The 15,252-nt window shown below is 37.3% G+C and overlaps 1 protein-coding gene across 1 annotated transcript; it reads right to left on the reverse strand.

Annotated features, from left to right (window-relative positions):
- Positions 1 to 8,279: 8,279 nt before the first annotated feature.
- hay (ATP-dependent DNA helicase hay) lies at positions 8,280 to 15,223 on the reverse strand. Its single transcript, XM_071671044.1, has 3 exons — positions 15,174 to 15,223; positions 13,467 to 13,602; positions 8,280 to 11,006 (listed from the first exon to the last, which is right to left on the reverse strand). The coding sequence occupies exons 2-3, from the start codon at positions 13,587 to 13,589 to the stop codon at positions 8,757 to 8,759; spliced, it is 2,373 nt and encodes a 790-aa protein (XP_071527145.1). The 5' UTR covers positions 13,590 to 13,602; positions 15,174 to 15,223; the 3' UTR covers positions 8,280 to 8,756.
- Between the last annotated feature and the right edge of the window lie 29 nt (positions 15,224 to 15,252).

Genomic DNA, 15,252 nt, shown 5'->3' on the forward strand with positions numbered 1-15,252 from the left:
CGCGTCTCCTGAGAAATTTTGCTTCTCAAGGCGAAACTTTTACGACATATTCGGCATTGTAGATGCAACAGCCGCTCCCCAGTGTCCATGGTTGCCTAATCTTAAACAGGCACGTCATTAAGTCTGAATAATTCCTCTGGATTTCCTCTAGATTATGATTTCAAATAAGAATTACCTAAACATTTCTGGCCAGTTATAACCAATATGGATCATTTTATGGGCAGTTTCATACTTATAACTTGTTATTTTTTAGTGAAAGTAATATCAAAATATTTTCACTTGGTCGTCTAAGGTAAACATATGTGTATGACGTCCACCAAAACAATAACAAAAAATAACCTGCACGTTAGATAGCATTTAAAGATCAAAATGAGACAAATGGTATGAAGGCTATCAACTTTTATCGGCCCATAGATCATTAATGCTGAGGCAACACACACATAAACCTAAGAACAAATACTGAGTGATATAGTAATGGCTGATGAAATCTGTCCTCATCGTAAAATGAACAATGAAAAAATGTCTAATCCGTGAAATGAATCTAAAATCTGTCATCGCCGCGAAAAGAAATAATGAACTTCGTCCTCATCTTGAAATAAATCATGAAACCTCTCGTCGCCATGAGCAAGGGTAAATAAAAACGTCTCTTGCACGCTTAAGAAATCTTTCCCACAACACCGGCACTTCCTTACGGGGAAATTCTTCAGAGACAAGTGTCTGAAAAATATGCAGAGGGTACGTGATCAACGTGGTAGCCGTTAAATTCACATCTTGGGGAAAATTTCGGCTAAGCTGACTTCATATCATGGAATAATGGTTCACTTCCCAAGGTTAAGCGGTGTCTTGTTTGTTTCCCTGCTTATATATAAGTCGCGTTCCCTGGGGTCACAAGCTTTTAAGAGATCACAATATGTAAGTACAGTCTCGACAAAAAAACTCACTCCAAAGGAACTTGAATTTCTCTGTTACTGGAAGTGGCGCAGCCATGGGCAACTGGAGCCTTCAGAAAGGACCTGGACAATATCAGGACACTTTCATGAGAAGTGGTCCTGGAGTAACTATAAATAAATAAAGACATAAATTTGAGTATACATCCCGGTATGCGTGCACTTGTGGGAATGATTTTATACCACCTCATAGAGGGAAAAGTAATTCGAGCAAATTATTTCTCTACAAAGTTGGAATAACTCGAAACCTTCATCTGAATCAGGGAAACGTAAATTATTAGCCTGCCACTTTCTATTAACGTCGCCACTATCCCATGGGTTATAAACAACTTGATCAATTCTGAATAGTGAAATTGCTACGCTAATGGTCCGTGGTCGCACTTTATATTTCGCTGAACAAAGCTTTGCCGCTAAGCTTCACTGAGCTTCTAAAGTTTAGGAAAAAATGCAATATACAGCATAAAGCTGCTAGGCGGACGACGCTCCCAGAAACCTGAGAAGTGATGTGTGTAAAGGTGAGCCGTTGTCTTGGTGAATCTCTCTCTCTCTCTCTCTCTCTCTCTCTCTCTCTCTCTCTCTCTCTCTCTCTCTCTCTCTCTCTCTCTCTCAATATGTTTCAGGAGAGCAAATAAGACTGCCTTTGATATCAATTTAAGCAAAGTTCTTCTTCAGAATAATTGCTAAAAGGCGTAGCAACATGTAATGTGAAACTTCAAAGCTTCGCTTCAAAATACGAAAGTAAATTTGCTAGGTAAAAGTTTTTTACACGATGGATCCAGCACTCTTTTTCCACGGGAAGACAGAACTGCAAGAAGTTAATAGAAAGAAGGAATGGATGGCGTTTAATGAGTGTAATCGTATTAGCGCTTCTTCATGTGAATATCGAACCGTTTGTTGAAAATGAGCAAGGCTGAAGTGAAGGAATACTTCGGTACAGCGCAAAAGAAAACAAGAATACATATAAAACAAGAAAAACAACATTACCTAGGGTAGTTTAGAACTGGTCTACTTTGACTCATATACATGAAAACATGGATGACAAACAGAACCAGACTTGTGTCTACTTTCCTGTCAGTTTCAGCAAGCGAGACAATTTACTTGAAGTGTTCAAGGCTAACAACTCAGTCCCCAACTTATCAAAAGAAAGGAAAAGAAAACCCGAATATACAATTAAGCAGTTTGCGGCAAAGTTCAGTATTGCTTGCATAATTGACATCTTTTTATAGTTAACAGGGCAATATTACAAACCTGACAGAGCAATGTAGAGGGACTTCAAAGTTGAATAAAACTGTGAGGTTAAGAATAACAAATGTTAAGTAAAATATTTACTATAACAGTGATATTCTACTTCCCTTGCGTCACTCTGAAGATTTATCAACTTACCCTATGAAAGAAAATTTGTTGCAGACATTGACATTCCTTCAAATTTTCATTCGGAAGGTCGGACAAAGGAAGAAGAAAATTCCTGGCAAGATAACCGTTCGAATAGGTTAGGTTTCATTCATGATCCTTTTCAGGTGAGATTAGCCAACCTAACAAACCTAACCTAACCTAACGTAATTGATTTTACCCGGAAAAAATAAAATGTAATTCGAAGTTTTAGATTCTTATTTACTTACCTGTTAATCAATTCAATGAACTATCCATTTACTTAATTAGAATCTACATTACTGTACTTGATTTTTCACTTGTAAGTCGACGAATCTAAGAAACAAACATAAGAACGTACACAATTCTAAAAATACAACTAGGACGAAATTATCTTGTTTTTGGTACATCGACAAAGCTTGGTCAAGAGTTATACAGTCTATACAAATGGAAATGTAAGATTTGATCTAACCTGTCGAGGATCTGAGATTTCTAACGTTACCTGAAAACTTTAACAGATGAACTGGAAAATACGCTTGTTAAACTGCCTTATTCATATTCTCTCAATGTCATTTACGATTTATTTCTCTCTTTAAGCCATCATTCTTCTTGATAGAAGTATCTCCTATATATATATATATATATATATATATATATATATATATATATATATATATATATATATATATATATATATATATATATATTGAGTGTACATCCTTGAGGTCGACAGGTCTGGACACTAATCAACCAGCCAACTACCGAAGCATTACCCTCAAGTCGAGTGGTTATCACACACAAAATATAACGGAGACATATCAACCATTCATTATTAGGCGTCAATCTAATTTAAAACAAGAAATCACAAAAACGTACACTGTTTTTGCCACCGGAGGTACTGGACCCAACTACTTAATAATCTGTATCTACTGATGGTCATTAAATACAACATAAATACAAGTACATAATGGCAGACTATATATATATATAAGACTTACCATTATTTACTTACCCGTATTTACGGTGTCCTGATTTACAAGCAAGGCGACTGACTCTCACATGAAAACACTTGCTATTGCACTAGGTAAAGTACCACTGCGCTGTGTAAGAAAACATGTATCGATAGTCTTTTTTCTGATTTCATTCAAGGGCCAAAAAGTCAAATCACAGCCATAACAAACATTTCTGGTGGGAGTTTTGTTATAGAAACATTCGAAGATATAGCGCGACGTGATGGTATCAATGGTATGGAAAGTTACGAACACAAAACATATTGCCCTCTTTTGTTATTTTGCTTTTGCAAAATATATTAGCCAATTGATAACGATATATCACCCTGACGAGTGATATTATACTTTTATTGTTATGTTTTATTTACCTTCATTCGTATACGTAAAAGTATGTTCTACTTTTTAGTTTACATTTCGTTACACTGGCTAGTGCATCGCTCTCCCAGTCCTTTGATAAATAAGGATGAAATTCAATTCAAGTTGTAAGATTTAAAGACGTGTCAAGTATTAGGTGAATGAAGTGCACATTACTACAGGGCTACTCTCTCTCTCTCTCTCTCTCTCTCTCTCTCTCGTACTTGCCAGTAACTATTTTATCAGTTCTTTTTCTTCTTTCTATCGGTTATGTTCTACGTGAAACTACAAATAAGAATTAATCAATCAGATTCGTCAGCTTCGGTTAGGAAGTGGATGGGGAATGAGTATAACGACCTACTAGGCCGACCGTCGCCAGTGAACGTCACACCCAGGGTAGCCGTCACACTTACGGGTTGCCGTCACACTTGGCAGGCCGTCACAGATTCTCAGACTTTCGGAAATTCATTCATTCATGTATCTGTGACAGTTTCCCCTCCGTATTCAATATCCATAGTCAGTGATATCCTTCTCCCTTTGCAGTCAACAAATTCCCTCCAATAGTCCTTAGAATGTAAATTTTAAATATCGTTTCCAATATGTATCGAAGAAATGCCTGCCGGGGATGCATGCAAATGACAATGATTACAGAAACACTCAATACTTGGTAATTATACCGTAATTTACATATATATAACTGACAATTATATTAATGAAAATTGTCATTATTTCCTTTATTGTATGTGTCGGCGAAAAGGTCCTTCGCATTCCAGCAGAAACTAAAGATTATTTCTAAATTCTAGTGATTTTTACTTATATGATCGCGAAAGCGATGTTCATTTCTGACATCCTTGTCCTCCTCACCTGCCTGACGTTCACTTTGACTATGGGAAGTAATCACGTCGAATGTCCACAAAAATTCGTCCTCCTAAGGTAACACGTCCGAATTTTACAATGGATGTGACTAGGATGACGTATGGAAAAAGCAGACAGACAGACGAAAATTCCTTGTAACGCCGTGACGAGAGTAATACTGTTCCTTATATAAGACAAACACTTTAAACCTTATGAATATTGGGAATGAAGATATTGGAAAGTGATGGGATTTATCTGGTCTCGAATGCGTGTTGTAATTGCTTCCAAAATACTGTCAGCTTTCCATGTGTGATTTACATGTTGACCTGAATTGACGTTGACACTGAGAGCGAAGGTGGACGTGTTAATTAATCCATGAAATCCCAGAAGAGGCAAATTATAAATTGATTCCCGAGTGTCAATATTTAGAGAACTATATGGTATGAAACATTTCATATATACGTCAAAATCTTGGAGTAAACGCCATACGTTTTGTAGTTTGAAGGGCTTTATTGTATGATGCGGATTCTGGCCTAATGACCTTTAGCTGGTGATTCATAATGGAAAAACATACATAAACACATACAAACTTATAATCGGGTACACCATCTTTACATCTGGTACATCTTTACATCTGGTATGTGTATAAACTTCAAAAGAGTTTTAAGTATACGAAGGAAAACTTAATTTTTTTCAGTATTCACTTGGGTTTGAATTCTGAACGAGGAAATTATTAACTACGAAATAAATTATTTGCGAGTTTATTCCATCTCGTGATTATAAAGAACTATGTTTAAAAGATGGAAAGAAACTGGAGCAATAAACTTCAAAGAGCGTTTAATTAGGCAACATTTTAATCTGTGACATTTTCCCAGCAGGCTTGCTGGCACACGGACTTACACGCTAATTACACCTTTTGGTCGACAAACTCCCAAACACTGTACATTATTTGCGCAGGTTCTGATCTCATCCAATGGCGATATGGTTGAAGAATCACTCCAATAAAATGATCCTTCAAACTTCACATTTTGAGGATATGGAATGACAAAGTTATTCCATATTCCTCATTCGTAAGGCAAGAAAAATAAATAGCAACGGCAACATGTTACCATCGGCAAGAAGGTACTCACCCACTTCCTTGTACCTAGATCTAATCCAGTTAAAGAGATTCACCATTTCTGAAATGTTTAAAGGACTGGTTAATTTACCTGTCAGAGGAAGTGGACGACGAGAGGAAGAAAATATTCCTTTCATCATACATTTACTAGCGCAACAGTAATTTTCCATCGATTTTCAGGTCATATGAAGCATTAGCTTTTCATCTGATCAAACCAAAACACACGTAAGCTAACTTTAGCTAATCTAACTTCACTGACCCAAATTAAAACCTCGTGCAAATTGTCCCATCGTGCTGCCATTTGCCTCCGATGAACACGTCATGTTTTCCTTTTATAAAATCAGAGAGGGAGAGAAGCATTCTTTCCTTACATCAAACTGCTTGTTTGTGCCTGTGTCACTTGGAGGAGCCAGCGAGAGGAAGACTATATTAGGGAGAATGTAGGGATGAGGGCCGGGCCGTGGCCGTCACCTGGCGCAAAACAAAGAGTGGCCCATCCACTCGTATACACGTATATATACATGAACGCCCATATACATATATGTATCAACATATACATACACATACACAGACATATACATATAAACACATGTATATATTCACACTTGCTTGCCTTCATCCATTTCTGTCGCTCCCTGCCCCACAGGAAACTATCGCTGCCCCTTGCTTCAGCGAGGTGGCACCAGGAAACAGACAAAGAAAGGCCACATTTGTTCACAATGTCTCTTTCTGTTACGCGTAATGCACCCAAACCACAGCTCCCTATCTAGGGCCCACAGACCTTTCCATGATTTACACCAGACGCTTCACATACCCTGGTTCAGTCCATTGACATCACGTCGACCCCGGTATACCACATCGTTCCAATTCACTCTATTCCTTGCGCGCCTCTCGCCCTCCTGTATGTTCAGCTCCATCGCTCAAAATCTTTTTCGCTCCATCCTTCCACCTCCAAGGGGGTAAGAGATGTGTGGTTGAGAGAACGCACCCGTCCTACATTCGGGTGTCACTTGTTTACCAAATACCGTCCTAGCAACGCTTTTCGTTGTATATCAAATGACATTTCTATCTTGTATCTCCCCTGATGATGTGATTACACGAAAGTACACTTAGGAACTTGTGTTTCATTTCCCCGTGGACTTATACGAATATATATATATATATATATATATATATATATATATATATATATATATATATATATATATATATATATATTTTTTTTTTTTTTTTTCATACTATTCGCTATTTCCCGCGATAGCGAGGTAGCGTTAAGAACAGAGGACTGGGCCTTTGAGGGAATATCCTCACCTGGCCCTCTTCTCTGTTCCTTCTTTTGGAAAAAAAAAAAAAAAAAAAAAAAATATATATATATATATATATATTTTTTTTTTCTTTGTCGCTGTCTCCCGCGTTTGCGAGGTAGCGCAAGGAAACAGACGAAAGAAATGGCCCAACCCACCCCCATACACATGTATATACATACGTCCACACACGCAAATATACATACCTACACAGCTTTCCATGGTTTACCCCATGATTATATATATATATATATATATATATATATATATATATATATATATATATATAATCAGCAAAACAAATGTACAACAAAACTTGTGAAAGGAAGATACCTATTGCTTGAGGAAATTTACATCCTCAATGAGATGAATGAACCTAATCATATTCATAAGGTCTTTATGAAGAGAAACTGCTCTGCCTTTATTTCATATTCAACAAACCATCTACATTTTTAAAGTTTTTGACTCCTAAAATCATATCAACCCCTTGTAAAGTTCCATCAACCCCTGGGATCTATTACAACTACTTTGGGAACCTTAATTACTTTGCATTCCCATATGTTGAACTTTAATGGCAATACATCTGAATAGTCTTGAATTCAGGAGTCCCTTTTTGAAGTGGTGCTTTTATTGTCATTCCTAATTTCTTTCAATCACATGAAAACATTCTGGGGGTTAATCCAATCCTTAACATAGCTGTTGTATTACCAGTCTCAATCCTACAGTCAATGGATTTTCACACACTATCTTTCCATTACATGACCATGTAACTGGTTCTATAAACAAGGAATGAAGATTGAAAGATACACTATATCCAAACTTTTATTGCAATATATATATATATCCCTGGGGATAGGGGAGAAAGAATACTTCCCACGTATTCCCTGCGTGTCGTAGAAGGCGACTAAAAGGGAAGGGAGCGGGGGGCTGGAAATCCTCCCCTCTCATTTTTTTAATTTTCCAAAAGAAGGAACAGAGAAGGGGGCCAGGTGAGGATATTTCCTTAAAGGCCCAGTCCTCTGTTCTTAACGCTACCTCGCTAATGTGGGAAATGGCGAAAAGTATGAAAGAAAGAAAAAAAAATATATATATATATATATATATATATATATATATATATATATATATATATATATATATATATACAAATCAAAGACCCTCTCCCTCTCTTTCAAGTATCATTATACAACAAAAAGACCCTTTACTGGGTCTTCTTCAGCTACTAGACCTGTGATCCTGCCAGAAGGATGTGATTATTTTCCACAGAATAAAAGAAGCCCCAAATATGGAATTCTTGGGACAGGAAGGGAAGGTAAAGACAGAATTTACTGTTAACAGTATTAAAATATTTGACTGCAGTAAAATATTCTTTTTTATAAGTGACATTTACAATACATTGAGAATATATACATATATATAAATATATAAAGGTAGGACCATACATAAAAATATCATATTATGCACACTTGCAGTAACTAGCCTCATGGCATATGCAAATGGATAACAGAAGGACCAAACAGAAAACACTACATACTTATTTGTGTTCTTCAGGTGATTTGTTATCATAAAAGTATAATGCTTCACAGCATAACAGGTACTTTCTTGCCATAATGTCTTCCATAATGTTAACAAAATAGTCTTAAGAAATCAATATTAAATAAATAATAACTGGCATAGTATGCCAAGTATTATAAACAGAAACCAAACATATCTTTAAAATGTATGAAGAAAATCTTACACAACACAAATATCACCTAAAAACATAGATAAATGTCAACAAATGCATGCCAATGCATTTTCTTCATGACCTGAACTTTTTGAAGAGATAATGCTGATGATCTTTTTTTGATCCCTTTCTCTTTTCTCCATATATTGAATCATCTGCACCAGACATGGAACTCATGTTACCCATTCGACGCTGTGAGCCAGAACCTCCTCGCTCGCTAGAAACACCTTCCTCATATAAGTCAGCCTCAGAAGCGGCTAAGATTTGCTCCAAGAGCTGTACTTTCTCTTCACGTGAGGTATAGTGAAGCTGTTCCTCCTCCATGCCTATCATCTGAGCTGGGGTAATTACCTGGTATGCATAACCTTGGTTAATAAGGAAACTCTGTCTCTTACGTGAGTACCCCATTTCTCGAGTGTCTTGAGAAAGAAGAGCATAGAAAAAGGCATTAAACTCCTCTGCAACGGCACTCTTCTTAGCTCTGAGAATACGGCCTAATCTCTGAGCTTCCTGGCGACGAGATCCACCCTGAGAGGATATTTCAATCAAAACATTTGCCTCTGGAATGTCAAAGGAAGTGTCTGCTACTCGACTAAAAAAGATTGTGTTAACTTTTGGATTTAATTTGAAGTTCTGAATGATAGTCATTCTCTCCTTCTGTCCAGTCTTTCCACAAATATAAGGCTTTTGCATGGTTTTGGCATAATGAATCAATGCAAAAACCTCATCGATAAAAACAATTATCTTGTCATTACGGTTCTCATGATACTTAATGAGAAATTCACAAGTTCTAAATTTGTTAGGATTCATAGCACAAAGTAGCTTAATTTTCTGATCTGAAACCTTTCCCATAAGATACTCTCTGTAAAATTCAGGGGTCATTGGGCACCATACCTCAGCACACTGTACCTTTGCAATGAATCCCTCTTTCTGTAACTCTAGCCAATTTGCTTCATACAATTTAGGACCAATTAAGAAATTGAGGTCAGCAATCTTATCATCCTCCCTTACAAGTGTTGCAGTTAATCCTAGTTTACAGTGTGACTGAACAATAGTAAGAACTCTTCTAAACATCTTTGCTGGTATAGTATGCACCTCATCCAAAACCATTATACCCCATTCTTGTTCCTTTAGCCAGTTCATGGTTTGCTCTGCTTCATAAGCTCGCTTCTGGTTGTGAGAAATCATAGCATATGTTGTCACTAAAATACTTGCATTGAAAGGTTTATCTTTGGCATCAGAGGTGAATCTGCAAATCATATCATCTGTGGCTGTGGACCACATCTTAAACTGTTGTTTCCACTGTTCTACTGACACACCAGAATTGCAAAGAACAATAGCTTTTTTATTAACTGTACAACAAGCTGTGACGCCAACTAAACTTTTTCCAGCACCACATGGTAGTACAATTATGCCTGATCTAGCACGACCATTTCCAAACATTTTCCGTAAACTCTTTTCCTGATAAGGCCTTAACACTGCTGAAGGCTTGAGATCAATTTTAATATCCTCATTCACTGTATCATTCTTGAAATCATATTCTGCTAATAAAGGAAAGTCTAGACCTATGCAAGACTTTTGCAACAATTCAATTTTGTCTTGATTTACCTCAAAGGAAAGTGTCTTTAGATTTTTCTCCTCCTCTTCCTCTTCATCTGCTTTGTCAATTTTATCATAAAAGTCAGTTATATCTTCTGGCACATTTTTTTCTTCCTTATTTTCTCCATTTGGGGTGTCTGCTTCAGTTTTCTTTTCAGACTTCTGGTCCTCTGTGACACCTGCCATTTGAGCTTGATGACTTGTGAACATGATGGCTTGAGATTTCTGTTTCTCTGTACTCACTATCCCTTCATTAGGACTTAGCATACACTCCTGAATTGTTGGGTGTTTGATGAGCTTTTGAATGACATCTGGGAAGTCACTTTCAACATAATAACGATTTTTCTTCAAGACCAACTTAACCTTACCATATGAGAGTGTACAACTTTGTATAAATTGGCAAATGCCAGAGGGTAAAGATGTCTTACATAGTCTCTTCAGATATTCAATAATGTCATGAGTCTGTAAACCAACACTAACTGCAGCATACAGTGAGTATGCAGTCAATTTATATTCATGTATGTGCTCTGGTCGACAAACAGGTTCAGCTATAGTAATCAGGAAATCTTTTGCATGTTTATACACTGGAGAGAAAGATTCTAGAAAGATGTGGCCATTAGTAGCTATCCAAAGGGGGCGAGACTCATGATCTTCCCTCAGTTCCATTTCAGCTCGATAATCAAAAGCTCCAAAGTGATCTTTTGGAGTTATCAAATCTCCACGTTCCTGAAAAAATAAATGCAAGAGCATATATATTTTAACCTGATTCAACTAAACAGATAAATTCAGATAGTAACAAAAAAGAAGCTTATTATGAGAAACAACCAAGATACTAAAGAGAAATAGAAACAGCTATGCATTACACTGACTTCAAGAATATGTAGATGTTCATGAGAAAACCAAGACAGAAACACGCACATATATAAGTTATCTCTAACTTCCTACCAGTTTGTGCTATGATAATGCTGCTACAGAAAACCAAAAATATTCTTCTATGGTAGTTGCAATGCCAAAGGCAACTGAAAACCATAATCATGGTCATTTCATATGTACCAAACACACACACACACACACACACACCCATTCATCTTTTTCCTTGTGCTACCTAGCTGTCGCGGGAAACAGCAGTTAAGTATAATAAATAAATATACATATACATTTATTATACTTAATCGCCGTCTCCCGCGTTAGCGAGGTAGCGCAAGGAAACAGACGAAAGAATGACTCAACCCACTCACATACACATGTATATACATAAATGCTCACACACGCACATATACACACCTATACATTTCCTTGGGGATAGGGGAGAAACAATACTTCCTACATATTCCCTGCGTGTCATAGAAGGTGTCTAAAAGGGTAGGTAGAGGGAGGGCTGGAAATCCTCCCCTCCCGTTTTACTTTTTCCAAAAGAAGGAACAGACAAGGGGGCCAAGTGAGGATATTCCCTCAAAGGCTCAGTCCTCTGTTCTTAACGCTACCTTGCTAACACGGGAAATGGCGAATAGTATGAAAAAATATTTCGACGTATACATACATATACATGCACAGACATATACATATATACACATGTACATATTCATACTTGCTGCCTTCATCCATTCCCGTTGCCACCCTGCCACACATGAAATGGCACACACCCTTCCCCCCTTTAAGGTAGCGCTAGGAAAAGACAAAACAGGCCACATTCGTTCACACTCAGTCTCCAGCTGTCATGTGTAATGCACCAAAACCACAGACACCTTTCACATCCAAGCCCCACAGACCTTTCCATGGTTTACTCCAGATGTTTCACATGCCCTGGTTCAGTCCATAGACAGCACATGATAACATTCTCTCCTTCCATTCACCCTTCATCGCTCCCTAAACCTTTGCCCCCTCCCCCACCCTGTGACTCACTTCCGCTTCCATGGTTCCATTCGCTGCAAAGTCCACTCCCAGATATCTAAAACACTTCTCTTCCTCCAATTATTCTCCATTCAAACTTACATTCCAATTTACTTGTCCTTCAACCCTATTGAACCTAATAACTTTGCTCTTATTCACATTTTCTCTCAACTTACTCTTTTCACACTTTTCCAAACTCAGTCACCAACTTCTGCATTTCCTCAATGGAATCAGCCACCAGAGCTGTATCATTGGCGAACAACAACTGACTCACTTCCCAGGCCCTCTCATCCCCAACAGACTGCAAACTCACCCCTCTCTCCAAAACTCTTGCATTTACCTCCCTAACGATCCCATCCATAAACATATTAAATAACCATGGAGACATCACACACCGCTGCCAAAAAACAACCTACACTGGGAACCAATCACTTTCCTCTCTTCCTACTTATGCACATGCCTTATACCCTCGGTAAAACTTTTCACTGATCCTAGAAGTTTACCTCCAACACTATATACTCTTAAGACTTTCCACAAAGCATCTCTGTCAACTCTGTCATATGCCCTCTCCAGATCCATACATGCTACATAAAAATCAATCTGTTCTTCTAAGTATTTCTCACAAACATTCTACAAAGCAAAAACCTGATCCACACATCCTCTACCACTTCTGAAACCCCACTGCTCTTCCCCAATCTGATGTTCTGTACATGCCTTCACCCCCTCAATCAATACCCTCCCATATAATTTCCCAGGAATACTCAACAAACTTATGCCCCTGCAGTTTGAACACTCATCTTTATCCCCTTTGCCTTTGCACAATGGCACTATGCATGCATTCTGTCAATCTTCAGGCACTTCACCATGATCCATACATACAATGAATATCCTTACCAATCAAACCATTCTTCCTAACCCTCTCACTTTGCACACCACCCTGACCAAAGCACCCTACATCTGCCACTCAATCATTAAACACATTCAACAAACCTTTAAAATACCCACCCCATCTCCTTCTAACTCCATCACTAACTGTTATTACTTGACCACCGTTTCCTGCCTCAGTTGGGTAGCAACAGGAACACACGAAGAAAGGCCATATCTACTCATATACATTCTCTAGCTGTCATGTGTCATGCACCAAAACCACAGCTCCTTATCCACAGCAATGCCCCACAGAACTTTCCATGGCTTACCAGGAAGCCTCACCTCTGGATCATCACGTTCATATTAAGCCTTGTACTAACATGTAACAATTGAAATGATTATTTCAACTACATCAGTTCTTTTACTAACCTCAACATTTTGTTTTGATGCTTGTGGGACACCTTCTAGTTCCAAGTTTTCTTCTTCATCAGAGAAGCCATCTTCTCTCCGGCGCTTTTTTCCTTTATCATAAAATTTGTGTCTTTTACCCATGATTCCAGCAAGACTGAAATATCAAAACATCATTGTCATAAACATTCACAACTGTCAAACTCTAAGAAGTGGGATTTACACCTGCAGACCTCTAGTAACAATAAAAGTTCCTAACCTCTGGTAATAATATAAGTTCTTATCCCTGTCTCATTACTCCCTACAAAACTGTTGACCCTTTCATCTCTCCCACAGAAAACAGGAACCTTCCACACAAAGAATATCCTGACAATGGGAATAATTTCAGGGGTTTATATCTCACCAAGATGATCTCCAAATCACCAGTTGAAAACACACCTACACAAACCTTTAGATATGCCCCTATGTAGCCAACTGTTTCTTTAAGGAAAAAAAATAATGAAAACTAAAAACTGCTGAAAAATGCAGGCCATGGATAAGAAAAGATGAAACCTTATAGCAATATAAATAATATGTTAGGGATGGTCAATGCAGAACATTAATTAAATCATATTTCATATAAGTAAATAAATCTAAATCTGCCAGAGTATTGTTTCTGATATCTTCTACCATTTCAACTTCTAAGTAAGAAAACCTGTCAACAGAAGTGAAAATCATATGAGAATAACCAACAGAAAAGTATCATTATCAGTATAACATATTCCCTAACAAAGAGAAAATTTAGATACAACTGGGTATATTCTAAGATGGATTTTTCATATACTGTATCCGATGAATTCCATATAATATCCACAAAATTCTGTTCCAATTTAATATATATCTGATGTCACTGCAAATTATAGCTTGGAATGTTACCGGATAGAAAAATGCTTTACTTGAAAATCTTATGACATCACAGTACTACAATGTTTCATGAGGAACATCTGAATGATCTATCATTCGTTTTTATCATGAATTCTATACGAAAAAACAATCTAGGGAAACCAAATTTACAAGCCGAGACTGAAGAGCAAAAATAATGTTGAAATCTGTATGCTGTATAAGGACTGCTGTTACTTCAAGTGATGTTTGTATTCCTAAAGCACAACAGTACATATTCTTATGTGTTTAAGGTAAAAGTATCTTACAAGGTCAAGAACATTCATCATGCGGCAATTATGAAGCCTAAGGGCAGGAGAATAATGAAAAATATCAGGTATATTTCCATTTTACTGTACCACCGAAAGTTAGGGTTACACCGACCATTACAAGGATTTTCCAAAGGTTTCCTGGTTTTCATAGCCCTCCCTACTATGATATTACTTAAATAATTTCATCTGATACAACCCTTGAACACGAAGTTATGACCCTTCAGCACGATGGTACGACTCAAGCACGACGTTACAAATTATAATGGCCTAAACTTCAAACGTAAGATATCAAAATTGCACGCAATAGGTCAATATCACAATTACTTGACTAAAATGATGAAACCAGTTCCACACAATTATGGAACGCAAGGCATATTAAGACTGCAGGAGGACCTTGACTGAAAATCAATTATAAAAAGCCTTGGTAGAGCGGACAACATAACCATAGATCAATGATTCATACATTTAGGAGGCTTTGGTTTTCTAATATACAAATTTCTTTGATGAAACAAGGAGAGAAATTTTGTAAACAACTAACCTTCCAACAACTCACATACACAGTGACGTCACTTCGATTTCGTTAAGTATATCTGGGTCTGTATATATGTATGTACAGT

The sequence above is a fragment of the Panulirus ornatus genome, chromosome 16 (assembly GCF_036320965.1).
Source record: "Panulirus ornatus isolate Po-2019 chromosome 16, ASM3632096v1, whole genome shotgun sequence".
NCBI classification, from domain to species: Eukaryota; Metazoa; Arthropoda; class Malacostraca; order Decapoda; family Palinuridae; genus Panulirus; species Panulirus ornatus.